The 22,501-nt window shown below is 39.1% G+C and overlaps 1 protein-coding gene across 1 annotated transcript; it reads right to left on the bottom strand.

Annotated features, from left to right (window-relative positions):
* Positions 1–1,596: 1,596 nt before the first annotated feature.
* On the bottom strand, positions 1,597–20,386 carry LOC108434678 (serine/threonine-protein kinase SIK1). The gene is made up of 12 exons (XM_017709999.2): positions 20,210–20,386; positions 16,180–16,351; positions 14,811–14,927; positions 12,545–12,608; positions 10,824–10,985; positions 9,500–9,624; positions 8,752–8,875; positions 8,066–8,289; positions 7,008–7,356; positions 5,926–6,201; positions 4,192–4,393; positions 1,597–3,496 (listed from the first exon to the last, which is right to left on the bottom strand). Exons 2-12 carry the CDS (start codon positions 16,339–16,341, stop codon positions 3,061–3,063), a joined length of 2,241 nt encoding a protein of 746 aa, XP_017565488.1. The 5' UTR covers positions 16,342–16,351; positions 20,210–20,386; the 3' UTR covers positions 1,597–3,060.
* Between the last annotated feature and the right edge of the window lie 2,115 nt (positions 20,387–22,501).

The raw sequence follows: 22,501 nt of genomic DNA, 5'->3' as shown, positions 1-22,501 counted from the left end.
CAATCTTTTCTCATCTTCTCAGCAGGATCACGTGAACAAATAACTGCAAAAAAGGCCTTTTTTGTTTGGCTAATCTTGCTAAACAGGAGTATGATGCCTTGCTCTGAGAAAGTACGTCAAAGCAGAAGGTAGAGGGTTTGGTTAAGGGTAAGTCTCGTTCTCCTCAAGGGGGTTTTGATCTGTAAGAGGCTCCAACACTGGGACCATCCAGCCATCTGGCTAGTCTTCCTCACCTGTGTCCACTCTCTTCTCGCCCTATCTCTTTTGTCCCACTGACTTTTTCCTCCCTGTCTTGTAGCCTCTAGTTCTGCTTATAACAGCCCCTTTCCTGAGGGGTGTACTAAAAAAACGATCACAATAAAGTTGTATCATTAACCAAGAGGCAAAAAATCATGTCTTTTTATTCAATAACACCGTACATGCCATGCTGCTCCTATATCACAGGACAGGTCTTCACAGAGCATTTTATTTGGTTTGAAACAAAATACTATGCATTACACCTGTAGTCTAGATAGATAAAATAAGATCAAATTATATTAGTATATACCTTTTATATTAGGCTCCATTGATGTACATCATTACACTACAGTCCCACACTAAGTCCCTTTGACTTAGAGCAAGTTTTCACATTTAATTTAAGTCTGATGTTTAATGTACTAGATCATTACCAGATCATTATCAGAGTACTGCTATAGACAATACATGAAGACTTGGTAAACCTGGCTGACCAATCTCAGGATCGTAAAAGGGCCCACAAACTGTGCCTAAACCTTTGACTGGGAAGCCTTAGTCAGATGGGTATGCGTAGCCTCCTATGCCCATTCACTCCAGTGGAACCAGTTTTCCACTGCAAGTAGAGTTGAATCGGGTCCCGGGGAAACAAGGGAGGCTGAAAATCTTGGATAGGGCCCTGATCATATTCGGCCCAATGAAAGCAGCCATACCTGATGATAAAATGATCTCAAGATGCCTACCGTCTCTTGAGTAGCCTGCTCCACCTTTCACACTGAGGATGGTGTCCAGTAATGAGATTTAAAGTTACCCCTAAGAAAACCTTCATCAGTCAGGAGATCCCAGACAACCTTGAATTCATTCGTCGCATTCAAATTCCTCTTTACTGACTAGGAGCATGCAAGAATCTTTGCTCTAGGCATAGATGGAACAAGTCTGAATTCTCTGAAACAGTGTACGCTGTATATCCAAAAGTATCCAGACACTTCTTCTAATTAGTGAATACTTTAATGTGAACCCACTGCTGAGACAGACATTCAACTGTGTACACACAGTTTGTATAATCTCCTTAGAATGCTATTGCTAAAATAGGATGTTTTAAAGCAGCCATACATGAGCCTATAATCACCATACCCAATGCTGAGCATCAGCAAGAGAGGTACAAACCCCGCCAGCATTGGGCTGTGGGGCTGTGTTCTCCGTAGTGATGAGCTTCATCACAGAGGACAAACTGTATTATTTGCCTTGATTTCTAAAGAAATGTTGGATGAGCAAATAACTCCACATCTTTGGACGCATAAAGTATGTAACTCACCAAAATGCAAGTAAAATGTGCCAATAATGAAAATACACAGTAAACAGTAGTATAACACATATATTCTATATTTGGTCATCCATAAAATACAATAGGAATCATGCTTAAAGTGATTAAACACACAATAAGTATAAATACAAGCATGGAAATGTAACACGTTAATAATGAATAATAGTACTGATCAATCAGTCTGTCAATCATCATCAATCCAGTCCAACTAAAATACTTTCATATCAGGCAAAGTATGTAACACAGAATTTTTTACAATTTTTTGCTTATTCAAACGAGTGACTGTTGTTACTTTTTCTTAATACTATTACTTGTTGAATATCCTCATGCATAAAATGAAAAATAACTTTGGAAAATATAAAAGTAAAATAATAATGGAAGACAGATTGTGTGCACTCTTCTTCACTGAACTGATTGTCAGGATGCAAAATGGTTCTGACAAACTAATCTAGTGTGACAATCAGTCATAGACTTCTTTAAATATGTTGTTTAAGAAAAAAAAGAAGCCAATGTTGTTCTCCCAGTAGCAATTTTGCATACTTAATAGCCATGTTTATCTTTTCTCCCACAAAGCTCTGAACTGTCCAAATAATGGCCCAAACAGAGACGAGTGTCCATAATTACTCTTGGTTGAACCTTTGTGATCACATCCTTTACGTTTTATGTGCCCAGCTTACCAATATCCTCAGATTTACACAAATTACTCCATATTCTACATTGTCACAGTCAAAAAAAACAAAAACAAACAAAAAAGTATCTCCATTTTTTCCATTTGAGCACAGCAGCTCAAATGCTCCAAAACTGCCTGTAATAAAATCCCTTCACATTAACACTGAAACCCTGACAGTAAAAACCATTTTTGTCTTTTCCTGTAACATTTACTTTGGAGATACTTGTTTTAATTTAGACAGCAACAGTAAGTAGTCAGTCAGCCAAGGCATGTTGGTGTCCAAAGTTTGCTTCTTTAGCTTCGCACTAGAGTTATGAGGCTAATGTAGCTAACAAGTAACACATACATACATGCCACCAATAAGCATCATGCAAACTGAAGGCCAAATCATCGCACACTTGGCTCAAACTGTGTTGAGTCGTTAACCCCTTACATGGCCATGAGGCTGTTTACTTACACACTTCTGTAACTTAAGCATAGCTAAACCCATTACACTGAAGTCCCTGTAGTTACTGAATAGTAAGCCTTAGTTTGTAATAGGCCTGGGATATTGAGGGATTTGGTCATCTTAGACTTAGTCATGTGTTTTCTGACATTTCATGACATAATATAAAAATAACAAAAGTATTTTTGCATAGTTAAAAACTGCAGTAGCAGTAAGTTGAAGATTTTTTTCCTTACTTTTGTACCTTCCATTGTTTGTTGTCTACATTAGCCCTGTACCTCAAGTGCAAAAGTAAACAACTTAAAACACCAAACATGTCATAGCTGATCTAAGTGAATAATTGTGTAAAATAGATTTTTCGGCATACTATTGACTTGAGCCTCCCAGCAGTCAGTGTGGGCAGCAGGGAGCCCCATTCTCCAACTGAACACGAGACTGAAGCTGGGGCTGGGAGCTGGGGCTGATTTGCAGCTGGCTTTCCAGGAGCAGTGCGGCAGAGTCCACCATGTTTGAGGATGAAGAGCTAGAAAAGGAGCACCAAGAGCTCGCCAGAGCTGACAGACAGGAAGAGTGTTGAGGGGGTGGTTCTTGTTGAGGGCACAGCAGGCTGGGAGGAGGCTGAAGGTGACATGTTGGGTTAAGGTAGTGCCCCTGGTGTTCTGGGGGTGGTAGAGAAGAAGTCAAGAGATTCCCAAAGCCTGGGAATGGAGGAGCTGGGCACTGCCAGATGTGTTGCTGCTGAACGGCTGCAGTGGGAGGAGGATGAGAAGAGGGCACTTGTAATAGCTGCTGATGACTGGGATGATGAAGATGAAGATGAGTCATTCTGTATGAAGACAAAAGAATAGTGCACTTTAAAAAGGGTCCATTAGAAGGAATTTCATTTCAGGAGACTTGCTCTCACCTTAGAAGTTTTTCTGCTTCTCACAATCCAAGTAATCCCAAACAGATTTAACGAAATTGAGATCTGGACTCTGGTGTGCCCAGTCCTTCTGGTTTTAGAATACCACCAGCTTCTCTGCTTGATTTACAAAGTTATTGTCTTATTTTCTTTTCTCAGTAATGGCTTCTCGACAGCTACACATCTTTTCCGTGTTGAGTTCTCACTTGTGGGTTGTTTCAGATCTAAATCAAGACTAGAGCTTGATTTCTCCTCTCTCTCAGAAATCTAACAAATGAGTTTTAAGTACTGTTTATCTGATGGTGACAGTTTTGGAGGTCTACCAGGTCTTGCACGGCTGTTTCTTAATCATCTTTCTCTGTTTTTACACTTATTTTACTTTGACTTTCCCTTTCCTTTTGCAATGAATTATTTTATATCTAATCTCCTGCCAAATATAGTCTGAAAAGTAACAATCACTTGTACTTAATGGCTGTATTGACTAGAAATTCCATAAATGAACAGTAGTCTTGAAGCTTTGCACAGTAATGTAAATCTATAGGGCCAAGGCTGGTGACCACTGTTCTCGTTACAAGCATGTTCGATTGAAGGCTTTGAGAGAATTAGGTCTAAACTCATACCTCTGATGGTCCTGAAAGCTCCTTACTGGATTCTGAAGATGGTCCCATGAATGAGTGTGAGTTGGAGAGCATGGGGATACTACAGAAACACAGTCCTGTAGGCTGTGAAATGGGGGCCATGCATACTGTGGAGGACATTTGACTTTATTCAAGCCTTTAGTGAGAATGTTCTTCCTCAGTTGCTGGTGGAAGGATCCCAGACCTACAAGAGGTGGGGGAGATCAAGAATCACTGAACATTCCTTTGCTTAGTTACTTATAGTTAATTTTAGAAGCAGATTTACTAAGAGAGGCACTGATCACAGTTTACCAACACTTTTTGCTGGTGGGGACAGCCACTATAGCAGGTTATTTTGCATATGACTATGTATATGAACTTCAGTGGCTTAAGAAAGAGGCTTTTCATGCATAAAGTCAGACTATGCTGGCACATAAATAGCATGTAAATAGGACTATAAATGGATGAGGCTTTTATACATCTCTTGTAAATGTGCAATCTACTTTCTTAAGACTGCAGTCAGAGAAAAGACACTTTACTAGTACATTTATCTTCATCAAATTATGAACGAATGTAAATGTACCCTTAAAGGTACAAAAATGGTACAATTCTGTACCTTAAATAAATTTTAAAGGTACTCTGCCATCACCTACTCATGGCTACACTGTGTAAAATGTGGGGATTTGGAGTGGACACCTCTCTGATTGAACCATGTAACTGCACACAACACGTGGGAGAACATTTCGTAACATCTCTTCGCTCCCACTTCCCCAAGTGGATGAATCTGTTGATTTGTCAGACGTTTAAAACAGATTTAAAAAATTTAACTTAACTTTGTTACGACTGTATAATCCGCTATTGTCATCATATCTTTATCAGTACTATGATGATTTTGCATTTGAGACCTAAACGTCAAGTCTGTGTGAATGAGGTTAATACCTAAAGATTGATTATGTGGTCCGAACAACACCTGTGAATTCCCTTCCGGTGCGTCTGACATTTAAATTATTATTTAATTTAGTAAACTCAATTTAATGTTTTTAATGCTACTCCTTTAAAATTTATCAAAAATAATATACAATATATAGTGCAGCTTTGAAATAATACACTCACAATGGAATACGGTACAGTTTGTCTAACTAAAAGTACTGAAGATGTATAATTGAGGGTGCAAACCAGTGAAGTGAATGACAGTTTTCTTGTGTAAAAACTGTCACTCATACTGTCATGTGCATGTAAATGTATTGACTGATGTCAATATTAGGCTCTTTTTGCAGACTCTGAACACTTTGGCAGATGTTCTACATCAGCAACCATCTGCCACTCCTAACTGTGGTTCTTCTAATACATGGTCACCAATCCTGGTCCAGGAGATCTACCTTCCAGCAGAGTGTTGTCCCAACCACAATCTGCCACACCTATTCAAGCTAATGAACTTCTTCAAAAGTCCCTAATTGGCTGTATCAGATACATTAGTGTTTTAGGTGAGGAGGAGGCAGCATTTTAGATGCAGGCTGGAATTCTGTTAGATCTCCATGAGTAAGGTTTGTGACCACTGTTCTTATTCCTTACTGTTTGAAATACATCTTTGCAACTAACACTTTATTTATTGCATGAATGTCAGTTTTAATAATAACAGTCCATTTTTTACAGTATATTTGGGCAGTGTCTAGGACAGGTTTATATAAATGTCTCTGAACACATACGTAGTGTCAATAGAGCCCACTCTGATCTCACCTGGAGTAAGAGACGTGTCTGAGGCTCTTCTGCCCTCCTGGAAGCTGGGAACCTGCAGACTGTTCTGGAACCCCAGAACTGATGACTGAGTGAGGGGGCCTCTTACTGAGTTCTGTGAGAATGGGTGTAGCCCCTGGGGTTGGTCAGCAAAGAGATGTGTGCTTGCTTCTAAAAGAGCACTGGGGGAAGTGAGAAAGGGGCTGGAGGCACTGGAGGAAGAGCAGAGCCTGTGGCTGCCAGCTGAGGCAGCATCATCCACAAGGTCTACAACAATACCTAGAAATAGAAGCAGAATGTAAGGGTTATTGTGAGATGTTACAGACCTCAGGTCATTAGTGACACACCACTTCTATCTTCTATCTATCACAGCTTTATCTACAAGATACTAGGATTAGAGCTGTGTACTGTCCAGTGTTTTAATACTCATACCAACACCATACCATACCAATAATTTGATAACTTCTTCAAGGATAAGTTTTTGATCCCGTCTTTTATGTACAAAAACATTATACACGAATATGAAAAATACATAAAACATTAAATCTACGAAGTAAAAAAGTCCAGTTTTACATGACACCTGGACTCTTTTTTTAAAAAAATACATTACAAAAACTAGTGCCCAACTGATATATCAATGGAGCAATACTGATGAGCCATGGATTTACTTGTATGGGTGAAAATTATTGCCAGTCACTATTGTTTTGTTATTGTTGTACTGTTTTTTTTCTTTCAAGTTTCAAGTTTACATACAACTAGCATTATTCAATACAAAAATAACTAAAGAATACTGACATGCATTATTTATTTCACTGAAATCATTAGGCCTTCTCTGAATGCTTGCTGGTTCAATGATAATGATTAAACTAACTACTTAGGTTTTGAACAATTATGTTTTGACCAGCACAAGTACTCTACTGTGGTATGCATTGAAGGGTTTTATGGGTTTCTAGAAGTTCTTTTCTCTGTGTAGGTGGGCTACAGTGCATAAAATAAGTACTCCATAAATCAATTCATGACTCCTTACTTTGGACTAATGTGATACTCAGTTCTTGTAACTGTACAGTGCATAACAAATTACTCACTTGGTGGGTGGCATGAGTGTTGGGAGGATGAGACCTCTGAGACAGTGTGTCGGCGTGTTGTGTTTCTGGATTCGGTGGTAAGATTAAGAGGCAGTCTCTCTAAGTCTTTAGCTGGGGCCCTCTTGCTGACAGTAGTGTCCAACTGAATGCTTTGATAGGCAGAGTTTCTGTACTGTAATGCGTTTGGCTCCACCTCGCCTCTAAGCTCTGCTCCTGGAAGCATGTAACCAGACTCTTTCAGCCAGTCCCGGTCCTGTCGAATTTGTTGCTGGTCCCGGTGTTCTCTCAATCTCTCCAGTAGGAGCCAGTAGATGGCAGAGAAGTGGTTGTAGCTGCCATTCTGTAAAGACTATGGAGAAAGATAGAGATTAGGACAGTGTATCAAAACAAGTAACACTTTATTTGGATAGCCCACTGTGGATGCTTGGCTTATATATAACCTACAATCACCTAAATATCTATTCAGTTCCGCTTTATTGTCCCAAAGTTTGGTACTAATACTAACCATATTTTTAACACTGTTAAGGATCAACAAGAGCTTCACCAGTTTGGTAAAAAAAATGTAATACAATTTGTAAAGATAAACTCTTGGGGGCTATCCAAATAAATTAGGACCAATAAAATTCTTGGCTTTAAGACTGCTGCTACCACTGTTTTTTATCTATGTGGCATACTTTTGTTCGTCTTTATAAATAATAACATGTGCAATAATTTAAGCATGTAGTTCTCATGATAATAATTGCTGTACATAAGCTTACATTACTTGGTAGGCACAGCTTCAGTGCAAATCTAGGATTATATAAATTTGATTTTACATCAAACTTAAGGCTAATATGTATCAGAAATCATGTTATTAAAGTCTTACTTTAATGGAAGCTTATGAGAAAACAAGACTTTTGTCTTTTAAACGAGATGATATGACAGTTCTTATTTCAGGTTAACTCTAAATTTAATCAAATTCAGCTACCTAGCTTTACTGTTATATTGCTATTCTGGAACCAAAACTGACAGGTGGTAAAAAATTAAAGCACATACAAAATGACCCAAGTCTTGCTCACTTCAATCGTCCTCTGCTTGTCGATGCCCAGTGCTTGCATTAGACTGAGGACCGGCTCGCTGTAGCTCTCTGGCTGGAGCAGGCCATCAGTGCAAAGAGAGGCAGAAGTGGCCTGGCAGGAATCTGTGGGGTCAGCCTGCATCCAGTGATGCTGCTTTATCTGGGCCACACTGATACGCCTGGCTGGGTCCACTGCCAACATCCTCCGTATCAGGTTTTCACATTCTGCGGAAGAAAAGATTGAGATATGTAGACACACTGGCCCTCATTTATCAAGCTCCTCAGTGTAGGTACATTGATCTAAGCTCAGGCCTCATCAGTCTAGTCCTATTCAATGCTACATAAAAAAGGCATAAACAAATATGGGCCATTATGAGTATATGCTGACATTATATGTGTAAATTGTGTGTGGTATTTTTGATTTTGTAATTGAAAGGTAATGTTTGTTGTCTTTGTTGTTATATGTCAAACACCACAATGGACACACGTCTGGCATTGATTGCGTTATCCTTGACAATCATTGATGGATCAATGATGAGTCAATTCATTAATGGGTTTTCTCAGTTCTTTGAAACAGGGGCTCAGAAAGTAAATGAATGTGTTCTGTAGCCGGGTTCTCAATTTTCCATTTGCCTGCAGCAACTGCCAATCATGTTAAAAGAGTTGCCGTGTTGGCGCTCTACACACCCTGTGACATGAAATAGGGCACTCTGAAGCGTCCCTCTGTAACACGCTGTTTCAGCGCAGGAAGAGTAGCACCGTCAAATGGCAGAGAGCCACATACCAGCACATACAGAACCACTCCCAGACTCTGAAAATCAGAAAAGAAGATTTAAAAATCAAAGATTTGGTAGCTCTTAAAGAAACAGAACAATGATATTGGAATTACATTAAACCGATATTTGATAATGTATTCATTAGACTCCAGAAGAGCAGAATGTTTATGTGAAGCTGGGCTACAGTGCTGTAATATCTGCATATTATTCAATTTACTGTATTTGTAACTCTGTATTCAATGCTATATTTCTTACTGGAATTCATGCTGGTGTCGGCAGATATGTACATGAAAAATACTGCCATAAACCCCCAATATTCCTACCACCGGCTGTTATCTACACTGTCTCTTTTCAATTCAGAACTGCCTATACAGCATATCAGCTACACAAGTTAGCTATGTACTAGGCCTGAGTGATTTTCAAAATTATTTTTTTGTATCTTGATAAAGAGTAAAACATCTCATGTGAGATATTTTTAATAAAAACCCTCATGCTGATTTGTTTCTCAAACATGTATTAGAATGACACGTCTGGCTTTCCCTTATAACAGCATAAAACAGCATTAAACCTGTCACCTGTCTTTACCACGGCTCCAATGACATCAAACAAGGTGGTTAATAAGCAGAGCAGTAGGACTAATGTTCTTCTGAGGAACCTACCCAGATGTCTAGTTGTGGTCCCTCATACACCTTGCCTTCAAACACCTCTGGAGCTGCATAAGGGGGACTTCCACACCAGGTAGACAGAGGTTCACCAGGCACATAGAAGTTTCCGAATCCAAAGTCTGATGAAGACAGAAAGGAAAGAAATGAAGTAAATGTATTTGGAAATTCTCATAAATATGCAATACCTTGCAATATGTAAAGCTATTTATCTAGGCTGAAAGTATTATTTGCTAATAAAAAAATAATAATAAACACTCCATATTGTGCTTTTATGTGTGAGTGTGTTATCTAATTCCAAAACTCCCCTCAAGAAAGTCCAGCATTTACAGTTACTACTCAATTCCAACTTAATCTAATCAATCCTTCAATAAATTAAGTCAACACAATAATAACTTTTTAGAAACTGTAATTATGTTTACATTTATTTATTCTGATATTATATAGTGTTTTTGCAGGTACATCAGCTGATAATCACTTCACTCAAGATGGTCTTCTCACTCTCACTGTACTAGGCTAAAGGAGGACTTATATAGCCATCAATAAGTGAGGCTACATATGGCTATTTTTTTTTAGAACTAAAATTTTTATTGAATTTTTAACAACAGAGCAGGTCATACAACTGTACTTCAGATGGTAATTAGAGAGCATTGTGCTGACATTCAGTAAAATAAAATAAACATCTCAAAATATTGTTTTACAACAGGTTCCATTTGGTTTCAGCATCACATAAATCAAGAGTAGGAAAAATAAATGAATGATTAAATAAAATATCTACTTGAAGTGGCAAGGTCGCGGTACCCAACATTCCAGCAACACGTTTACAAACTGGGGCATTACCTGAGTAGTGCTCTAGCACAGTCCCACCGTAAACTGAAAATATGCTTTTGGAGTCTTAGTAAGTATGTTATTTTTTCCATTTGGTACAGTTCGCCAACTTTTTGGACCCAAGCATTGTAAGTGGGTGGCTCTAATTGCATCCACTTAATAGTAATGCATTTCAAGGCTGCTACAAAAAAGATATTTAAGAGATATAATTTAGCTCTACCCTGTATACCTGCTGGAAAGATACCGAGTAATGCGACGGTGGGATCCTTTGGTATGACTTCCTGGAGGATCTGATTTATAGTCCTATACACCTTGTCCCAAAAGATTTGTAATTACATATGGCTATTTTAACATTAGGTTGTGATAACAGCAGTTCTGCATTTGCAGTTCAGAGCATTAAAATACAAAAATACCGTCATATGTTATGTATATTTGCATTATGATTGATTATTTTCTGTATGCTGTAGTGTTTATGATAGGCCTCGTCTGTCACCTGCCAATTTGATGTTCATGTTGTCGTCTAGCAGTAAGTTTTCAGCTTTGAGGTCTCTATGTACGATGCCATGTCTGTGGCAGTACTCCACAGCTGTGAGGATCTGCCAGAACGTCCTGCGAGCTTCTTCTTCACTTAGACGGCCATTGGAAGCAAGATAATCTTTAGGAAGGAAAAAGGCAGACTTTTAAGAAATTTGATATTCTAGAAGTCTTTATATCAAAAGCCTGTTAATCATTACTCACTCATAGCTCACAGAAATGAGTGGAGAAACTCTGTCAAAAGGGAGGACTGTGAACTTCCAAATAATACCACAAGTATGATTATACGTAAAAGAGAAACTATTAGTTTATGAATTATTGTTGTGCATGCAGTATTCTTTTGTGGAAATGAAAAAATGTTGTTTTTTTTGTTTTTGTTTTGTTTCCTGAAATTAAAACAAATAGAAAAAAATGTTAAATAGTTATATAAATTAGGTAATATTGTAATTGCATCACAGTATAATTGCAATTTTTGGTGGTTTCAGTACAAACCAGGAAATATGTATATTTTTTAAATAAAAATATTTTAGATGTTTATGTAAACCTATTGTTGTAGATGAACAGTGGCTTATTTTTAACAGCCAAAGCAAATCTGAAATATTTTTATTGTAAAAACAGTATTTTTAGTATATTTTAGTATTTTTAGTATATTTTATTGTAAAAACAAACAAAACTGAACAACATATACACAAATAACAATATGCTTTTTCAAGGGTTCTTTACTGAAAAAAATGGTTCTATACAGAACAATTTGTGTGATTAAAGGGTTCAGATTGATGTAGAATGTGCTATAGATGGTTCTATTTAGAACCTTTTCAAAAGGGTCTATATAAAACCATATAGCAGCACCAAAAGGGGTTCTTCTGTTGCAACAAGCTTGACAACGTACAATTGAAGAACCCTTTTTGGTGCTATATAGAACCCTTTTCAAATAGATTCTATATAGAACCATCTACAGCACATTCTCCATCAATCTGAAGAACCACTTAACAATGCAAAGAACCATTTAATCATGCAAAGGGTTCTCTGTGTATTCTTTACTTACGAACCCTTAAACAACGATCTAAGAGTGTAGATAAACTTATGTTAGTATTGCTTTCTGGCAAAAAATGGTGCTAAATGTTGAGATGCGTCTGAATTTCTACAAAACTGAAGCTTTTTATTTGCCGTTTTTGTTTCTGTTCCAATTTCCATGTCCAATTTTCTGTTCCACCTTAAATGAAGCAGCGGTTACATTTTCATTTTAAACATGACTAACACATCACTGTCTCAGCTACTCAGCAGATGTGCTAATGGTAACATGTCGTGCAGTTTTTACGTTGCGTTGTCTGCGCTCATTTGGCATACCAGTATAATAATTATGACAAAACTCACATCTGAGAAAAAATGTAAACGTTATACTGGACAAACTGGAATAACACACTACTAATGTAACTAATTAGGTCATTACATGTCAGTGGATAACCAAAACAACAGCAATAACTGTAGACTTTGATTTAGACAGATAGATAAGGATAAATAAGGCTTTATTGTCATTCGCATCACATGTGGTACATGAGGTGGAACGAAACATTGTACTCACGGTCCAGTTAACTCACAAAAGTAACATAAACAAAAAAATGTAAGGTACTGACATTGTTCTTTTCAAAAATAAGGCATTAAATTTATGATCACACTTACCAAACATCTCCCCATTCTTCGCAAACTCTGTTACTATGTACAGCATGTCTTTGGTTTCCATAACCTGCAATTCAAACAAAGGGCAAATACCCAAAAGCTGGTAAGGAATACCTCACATTTTCAAAGCAGAACATCAGTTTGAATGACAGGTTCACATAGCCTGTCTGAGATCATTTCCCAGACATGATTCCCCTGTATCAATACACGACTCAGACCTTTTCCTGTTTATCTTAATACAGGGCACAGTCATAAATATGCCCCAGACTCACGGATTTTGAGAAAGGAGAAAACAGTTGTGCTGTGACTAAATTGAGGTCATTTGTTTCCCCTCCTGTAAACCTCAAGAGTCTTTTAGTAACTGTAAAAATAATGTGAGGCAGCAGTCGTGGGAAAGTACAGCTGAATCAGTTGATCTGTTAAGATGACTGAAAGACTCTGACTAAGCTCTTCACAATTATTACATAACCATCTGATCGCAATTATCTGAGCTAATCACAGTATGTGATCCAGCCACAATTATTTTCCACAGTTACCTTCCATAGTCATATGTTTACTTCAACAAACAGTGTGAAATGGGTGTTTTAATCAGATGGTTTAAGGCAAACGCATGTAAAGAAAACAGAAAGCACATTTTTAGAAACACAACGAAAACAGCACGTCAAACTTCTGATTCGAGCTATAACTTATAAGGGCAGTTAAGACAATACAGTGAAGCAATACATTTACAGACTGTGATATTGCAATGCAAAACTGTGACGGTGTGCATTATGAGGATATGGCAATGCATTGTGAAGAATGGACACTCTCTCATGCCTGTATCAAATGTCAATGCTTATACACCAAATGATCAGCACCAATCAACAACCTGCTCTAACACTTCTCTTAGGGGTGGGCAACATAACAATATTTTATCTTACTGCAAATAATTATATCACTGTATAACACAATGTGTTTTTAATGCAGCAAAATATGTGAAATGCTGAATAAACACCATTGTATTCAGAGTTTTTGATAATATATTTAAATGTGGCACTACTGGTGCATTCTATCTATTCTAACTTCTTAAACTTTAAGTCAGAGGTGCACAACTCCGGTCTTGGAGGGCCCAACACAGTTTGGTGATTTACCTACTCCAGCACACCTGATTACACTTATCTGTAAATCTGGCCAGATTTAGTGGATATCTTTAGAGGGGAAACCACCCAACTATACTGGACACTGACTCTCCAGGACTGGAGTTGTGCACTCTTGTTTTAAGTGAATATCATGATACATATTGTGCATCATGAAAATGTCTTTAAGTATCTTGATACTGTGTTTTGATGCTATCCTCCTGCCTCAACTCTTCCTGCCTCCTAGCTCAGTGTCATTAATGCAACAATATGATAATAGTCATTTATCCTCATTCTAATTTTGTTCAAAATATCACTACAATATCGAATTGTGGACACATCATCATGAATGAATCGAGCCGCTGGCTTACTGTACCAGTACACCTCTAATGATAAGTAATGTTTGTTTATTTGAACTTTGGGAGTGTTAGAAGCTACTACATATTTACAGACATGAAGTATGAGAGTTATCAGCTAATTTGGCTCTTTAGGCTCGTACTGTAATTCAGTGATCAAAAAAGACAATTAATTGCAACTTAATTGACAATTCAATTGTTGCAAATATTTACATGGTAATTAATTGTCAGATAAAAGTTCATGATTGTGATGGTCTTAAGTCTGAGGTTACTATGTGAGCAGCCTTCTGAGGATTAGGGCTGAATTTTTGAATATTTGGTAGTACTGAAGTAATTCTGTCAGTTCAATTAATGAAATTTGTTACCCAGCCCTACTAAGGACATTCAATAGTTCATAGTTTGTCATTACCAAGCCATATTTCCCTAATGGCTTTTTAAAAAATCACTCCATTGTGCCCTGGGTCCAAAACCGATATGCTTTGTCCTACACACATTCTCCCCTGAAGTACATATTTGTTTTAAAAATTCAGAAATGCTGCTACATATATCCTATACGCACACACTTATATATTTATTATCTATATCTCAGTATCAAATTGGAGCCATCTCTACATAAAACCTCACTAAAATAACCCACAGAAACCAGCAAGGTTATGTTAAGTGTGGTGTTCAAGTAGTTTTGAGAAAAAGTGATGTAGTGTTTAGTTATAGTTTCACATAACTTACTGACATCTATTGAATATGTAGGAGTGATAGCTCACTTGTGGCATGTATGTAGCAATCTGGGAACTCACAGACCTGGTAGAGTTTGATGATGTGCGGGTGGTTCAGAAGCTTCATGATTTTAACTTCTCTGTTGAGTTTCACCAAATCTGAAGCATCCAAACGAGTTTTGTCAATGATTTTAATGGCAACCTGTGAAAATTGATTACAGATCATTAATTAGAACAAAGTGCTCTCAAGAAACAAACGCCAATCACTGTAATCACACACTTATTGTACAAATTGCTTTTCCCTGAAGTCCATTTATATTTGTGTAGGATCATGTTCTGGATTTTTTTTAGAAAAGCGATTAGTTGTTACATGTCTGTTTCTTAATTTTTAAAAATTATTCTTAGAATTAAAGTTTCACACTGTTTTTAGTAACTTCAGCATTAATGGGTAGTTTGAACTGCTGTAGGCTGAAGGGGTGGTCAAGTGTGTTAATGGTTGTGACATCACAACCATGTTGAATTCAAAGCAGACAGTTTTTTGTGGTTTACTTTGCATATTGTTGCTATCCAAAAAAAGAAGCATGTCCAATTTTTTCATCTTTTGTATTTAATTTGAGGTCAGCAATGGCCCTTTACATTGCGTGAAAATTTCATGACCAACAGAAATGCTCCAAAATTGCTTGGAATATAGTCCCATTATATTAACTCACATTAAAAGTTAAAATGTTTTTGTTCTCTCCCATGAAGTTGCACATTTTGGGGATACTTGTTTGTCTTTGGACAGTGATGATATAACGACTGTATGGACTGCGGACTGCATGTCACGTTTTGAAGTGTATAATGCTACTTATAATACTGCATCAAACAGTTTTATGTAAAAAAGGTAAAGGTAAAAAAACTGGAAAAAGACAAGACAAATGTATGTTATAGACTCTTTAACATCCAAAGGTGTCAAGATCTGCCTTATACATAGTGAACTCCTGCTGATACAGGTGTTCAATTACGCACACACAGCTTTATAATCTCCATAGCCAATTAAATTGGATACTGTGGAACAATTGCACATGAGCCTAAGATTTCCATGCCCAATGACAGCTGTTGAATTGAGGCTTATAAAGCCCCCAGCACTGGGCTGTGAAGCAGTGGAACTGGTTTCTTGGCAGTGATGGAGCACCGTCCAATAGTTTTAGGATGAGCTGCAGTTTTTGATGCAACATCAATACCTGATCTCACTAATAATGCCCCTGTGGCTGAATGCAATTAAAACCTTACAGCAATGTTCCAACGTCTAGTGTAAAGCCTTCCTAGAAGAGTAGAGGCTGGTTCTGTGTGAACAAACTCTTTATTAATACTCTTCACTTAAGAGGAAACATTAGTGGAGCAGGTGTCTATAAACTTTTGGACACACTGCGAATAATTAAGCATGTAGTGGTTGTGTAAAATGTACACAGCACCTGTGTTTTGGTGACTTTGTGTCTGGCCAGTTTCACCACAGCAAAGTTTCCCTTCCCCAGGGTACGGATGATCTCGTAGAAGCCAACCTGCAGTGGTCTGCCAGGCTTGCTCGGGGGAGACCCCAGCCCATCGTCCGATAACACCACCATGGCCAGTGTCATTAAACAATAGCTGTTTAAATATTAAACAGAAGACACAACATCAGCAAGTGGCTTTTTGGTAGCAAATTACACTGATTAATAGGACTGAGCCTAATAACATCACCGCTGAAGGAACCATTTAAGAGACCTGGAAATGTGTTCTGTTATATATGTACATTGTGCTGGCGATTAAAGTAATGGCTAATGATGGGAAGGTTTTCAGCTTTAATGATATACTGCAATATAAAAAACAATAATATTTATACTATTTCAAATTTTAATAATTATAAAAGTGGAAAAAAATAAAATACTCAGAAATAAATCTAGCACCAGGACAATGGATTTTCAAATAAACTGCTATAGTCAGAACAGTGAGCAGTAACAGTGCTGGTGATGTTAAATTTATTCAAATTGCAGATGATTCTGAGTGTTACAAAAATCAGAGGTTCAATACATAGTCAATTAATATAATACCTGTACTTTTATTTTGACAATACTGCAATAATTCTGATCATATAAAGTATAATTAATGACATTGTCAGTCTGTCCCTTTTTTCTCTGCCCCAGTCTTGCTTTACTTCTTTTTCTCTATCTCTGCCTATTTCCCACTGTCCAGACCCATTTCCACTAGAGATGAGCACTCTGGCTCATTTTGATATGATAGTCAAGAATCCATAATGGTTAATGAATGGATATTTCCTCACGCATATAGAAGGGAAACGCAGGTTGTAGGCCTACTTTTCATGCAATACCACTGGTGTTAAATGCTAAAACACTCAGTCTCACAAAAATGAGCAGGAATACATATGACAATTGGTAGGTTTTTGTATCGGATGAGTAATGGAGGACGCATTTTAGTGTACAAAGTCATTCCGAGTGGTTCGATGTGAAATCTACAATAACTTACTGAGTCAGAATTGTTCACACTGGTAACCCCTTAAATGGCCACAATCTGCCAACAGGACCAAAGCTTTATTACACACTTCTATAACCTAAGCATACCTCAATCAGTTTGCACTAAAGTCCCTGTAGTTACTAAGTAATAAGCCTTAGTATGTAATAAGTCTGGGATTTTAAAGGGTTAATGCCTCCACAAACTCCCTCACAGAATGTTTGTAAATGTAATGAGTACGAATACACTGCTAAACACTGTTTCACGATAGTTTTGAGAGAGACTGTGGACCTTATTCATATTTTTAAAAAAACATTTTTGGAAGAGAGGTACATGCAGGGCATTATACAGCAAACTAGTCCCCAAAGGAAACATATTATTTTGATAAACATTTTATTTTCCCTTTAACAAAGCATAACAAAAAAATGTATGACTGAAGTGTAATATAATACACTTTTCCACTCCCAAATAAGAGCAAAGCTAAGTCACTGAATTGTTGCCAGTACACGCATCCCTTGTATCCACCTGTGTTTTGTTTGTAATCCTGTTCTGTAATCAGTGTTCGCAGCTGTCTTGTCTCTTTTATTTATTTATAGTCCTTTGCTTGATATTGTTACCAGCTGTGTGTTGTTGTTACACCACTGTTTTGTTCTATGTTGTGTTTCTTAGTCATTCTGCTTGTTCTTTCTTTGTGCTTTGTTAACTTCTTGCATTAGTTTGTATTATTTTCCTAGCTTTGTGTTTTTCTTTGAATGTTTGACTTTAACCCTGAAAAAAGTTATGATTTTCTCTCTTTTGTCCCATCCTCGTGCCACACTGCCACAGTTAGTAGTGTTAATTGATTGCTTCTTAATTATTAAGCCCAGAACACAGCATCAGACTGTGGCCATCTGATAGCAAACTATCACAGCCAATCATGTAAAAAGTAGCTTAAGCAACATTTTTACCTCACAAAAAGTATAGGATCATTAATATCATACATGTAGAGCTACCTAGTGCTCAAAGACTGACAAATTCTGTCAGAATTTTGTACACTACACAGTAGCACACATCCGGTATCAGGCTTATCAGCAGAAAATGCTGGAATGAAATTCATTCAATCCTGTGAGTGTTTGAGTAGTATGAATATAATACACACACACACGGTCTAAGCCGCTTATCCTTCTGGGTCGCAGGTGTGAGCTGGAGCCTATCCCAGCAGTCATTGGGTGGAAGGCAGGTACACCCTGGACAGCTCACCAGCCCTCAACAACACATACAAACTTAAATATGGCATGTATTGATGTCTGTTTTGTTCAAACTGACTGGTTGAAAATCAAAAATGACTTTTGGTGTTAGATTTTTGTTACCAGTTCTGCCCTACACCAGCGGCCAGCTTCGGATGTTTTTGGTAGGGGGACTATTCTGAATTAGTTTAACATACACAATGATATCCGAAACATACCAATACTGGCAGATATTTGATTTGAAAAAAATCTCAACATCAGACAGACGTTTAGGTTTGATTGATAAATCAAACTGATATTTGTTGATGCATATGTTGCATTTCTGAAGAGCTGGTCTAGGTGACGCTGGGCTATTGTGCTGAAATATCTGTGTTTTGTTAACTGTACTGCTGTCGTGCTTCCCTACACATGCATGTTACATTTCTCTGCAATGCTAATCCAGCAGATCAAGTCCCAATTTCTCCATTTTACAGATGTGAATGTATACGCATCGGCAGTAATGTATCAGCATCAGCCCAAAATAACCACAGCAGTGCATCCCTGGTCTCCACAGGGTCTTTTGGCAGCATCTTAGATTGGAATGCCTTCAATAGTAAGAAATAAGACCTCTTCGCACATTTCATGGCCTTAAACACTGTCGCGTTTATTTAAAGTGTTTCAAAGGTTTGATAAGAATCTGCCAGAAGTCCAGTTTTAGAACAACAGACACCTTTACACTGATTTAAAAGGATTGTTAGTGCTGCCCGGTTGGTGTTACAGCAGCGCCACCTTCAGGCAGATGCCCTCTAACGCCCAGTTTAAGCTGCCAGTGCCCGAGTCCTGGAGGCCACTTCTGTCTCTGTCAGCTTTCACTGGACAAAGCGCTACAGAATTACAGCTGTTTCTGCAGTGAAATTCTTCAGACAGTTCAGATGATCGAGTCTTAAGAGGTCACTCTGAGGTAAGAGTTGGACTAGATGTTCTAGGATTTCATAAAATGTGTGGGGAAAAAATTAAAAACAACAATTTAACAAATAAACCCAAAATATAAAAAACTAAGATTTAAAATATTGTAATTATAATAAATATAATTATAAACAATGATATCATTGTCATCATCATCATCATCATCATCATCATCATCATCATCCCAGGCCTGTCGTGTGTCACCCTGAGAGTGAACACGTGAGCATTCCCAATGAACACCCTACAAATAGCACACATAAATACAGACTACAGCCTTTAAAGTTGATCAATCTCGTTCGCCTCTCAGAAGCATATTTGAAGAGCAAATCTGTTCCATCACATGGACGCAATGCAAGAAGGTCAAGAAGGCAAGAAGACGAAAACGCACATATAGGACTACAGTACAGGGCAGGATGCAGATAATACTCAGTTTAGGCGTAGTCTGAATCTCAAACGTCTCCCCACTGTCTGTACAGCGCGCTATATCAGCCGCTAAGCGCGGCTTTTACAGTCCTAAGTGATTTAACACATTTAATGCAGTATTTGGAGGTAAACGCTATCATTTGGTGGCGCGTGCAGCGCGGTATATAGGGAGCATGCGGGCTCACTGTTCAGTATGTTAGAGCCTCAAACCACACCATGCCGTCCCACATGTACACTCTGCTAGTAAATGTGGTGCTGAGGGTGGTGCACTCTTTCAGACACTCTGCTTAAGAGTGCTGGTTTAAGACGCAGCCTTTAAAAGTACAAACGGAGTAATTACAGGAGAGCGCTGTGGTGCGTGAGGTGGTTTTGGACAGTTAGAGTGTCTGAATCTGGAGCTCACCTGGTGCTCAAGCCTTACACCAAAGCATGACGGCGCGGTGAGAGTCCTGGTGACCGCTCAGTCCTGAGAGCCGCTCTGTGAAACTTCCCCTCGCGCTCATGTTCGTTTGGCGTGTTTACCGAGTTCGGGTCCTGCTCCGAGCTCCGCTCCGCTCACACACTCCGCAGCTGCGCCGTGTGCGTGTGTGGCTGTGCGTGTGTGTGTGTGTGTGTTTCTCCTCCTCAAACCTTGCGCACACTTCATTAGCGTCACTCTGACGTCAGAGCACCTATCCTGGCGGGCGCGCGCGGGCCACGGGCTCGGCCGCTGGCGCGAGTGTCATGTTGCCGAGCAACGCGGCGTCTACGTGATTTAGATATGAGCGGCCACGCGTTACTTTACCTGCAGAAACGGAGCTTATTTAGGAAAATACGCCTGAAACGTTTCTGTTAGAGGGTCCTGACCTCAGCAGGATCTGCTCAGTCAACATGCGGAAAAGACTGACCGGCCGCTTTAAAAGTGTCTCTGTTATTGTGAACATGGCAGCTGCTGAGCCTCTCCAGGCTCGCTAGGTGAGATGTTGTGGTGTAAAGACCGGGAAAACCTCCTCCTGATGACGTGTCCTGAGGGTCGGTGGAAATCCTGAGAATTTAATGGCACATTACTTTGACCGCTATGGCATAAACACTGGCTATGTGCTTTAACAGTTACCTGCACTTCCACTCACTGGCCACTTTAGTGGAAACCCCTATCTTGTACTTCCACACACTGGTCACTTTATTGGAAACCCCTATCTTGTACTTCCACACACTGGTCACTTTATTGGAAACCCCTATCTTGTACTTCCACTCACTGGCCACTTTATTGGAAACCCCTATCTTGTACTTCCACTCACTGGCCACTTTATTGGAAACCCCTATCTTGTACTTCCACTCACTGGCCACTTTATTGGAAACCCCTGTCCTGTGCTTCCACTCACTGGCCACTTTATTGGAAACCCCTATCTTGTACTTCCACTCACTGGCCACTTTATTGGAAACCCCTGTCCTGTGCTTCCACTCACTGGCCACTTTATTGGAAACCCCTATCTTGTACTTCCACTCACTGGCCACTTTATTGGAAACCCCTGTCCTGTGCTTCCACTCACTGGCCACTTTATTGGAAACCCCTATCTTGTACTTCCACTCACTGGCCACTTTATTGGAAACCCCTATCTTGTGCTTCCACTCACTGGCTACTTTATGAGGTCCACCTACTTTATATGTCCACTACAGTCTGCCAAGGTGGAGCCACAAGACAGGTGGTTCTCATATAGAGGAAGGTGTGTGCATATTTTTAGCATAAGCTAAGCATCCATTATTTTTATAATGAGAAAGAGGGAGAGGGTGGCATACAGGGTTATTACAGGGTTATTAGAAAGGCTGAATCACACAGAAACACCCACAAACCATCTCTGTCAGCTAAAAGCTGTGTTGCTTTCCAGTGTTTCACCCTTAGAGCTTCTTAGCTCTGTGTCATCACTCACTGCGCCTGCAGCAGTACCACCTGAGAGCATCAGCTCTTTCGGCTCTTCTGAACACTCACCACAGCTCTCTTTTCCAAATCAGAGTGCTGGAGACCAACAGCAGTGTCCTCACTGCAAAGCCACCAGTGCTACATGAACATCTACATCATTTATATAAACTCAGCTAGACGCAAAAAAACTGTAAGAGCTCTGTGTTAATTCAACACAGGGGATTTTGCTGTGTTCAGGCACGAGCGGGCAGAATTACAGCACAGGCTTAGCGCTGTGTGAACACTCACGCACACATTGAATCCCTGAAGGACTTGGTCAAGTGAGGCAAGGCTACACAGGTCGTGACCTGCAGTATCGACCCAGCCAGCATGCGGATCCCACGTGGGTTTTGACTGGGCATGGATTTAGAGTGGTTCTCTGGGTTGCTATGAGGGCCACAAATGAGTTAAAAGTGTGGATTTGTTTGGGCATATCTTTTAGCCTGTTCTGGCCCCATCATTAGCCCATTAGCGGATACAATAAAGGGCCCATTTGAGCAATCATCCTCCAATTATGGCCCATTCATTCATGAATGAATGAATGGGGGGGGGTGTACTGGAGCCTATCCCAGCAGTCATCAGGCAGAAGGCAGGATACACCCTGGACAGGTCGCCATTCCATCGCAGGGCAGACAGACAGACAGACATACATACACAATCACACACACTCACACCTAGGGGCAATGTAACATGTCCAATTGGCCTGACTGCTTGCCTTTGGACCGTGGGAGGAAACAGGAGAACCCACCCGCAGGAAAC

Source organism: Pygocentrus nattereri, chromosome 12, assembly GCF_015220715.1.
Source record: "Pygocentrus nattereri isolate fPygNat1 chromosome 12, fPygNat1.pri, whole genome shotgun sequence".
NCBI lineage: Eukaryota > Metazoa > Chordata > Actinopteri > Characiformes > Serrasalmidae > Pygocentrus > Pygocentrus nattereri.
This window is presented reverse-complemented; position numbering and strand designations above follow the sequence as displayed.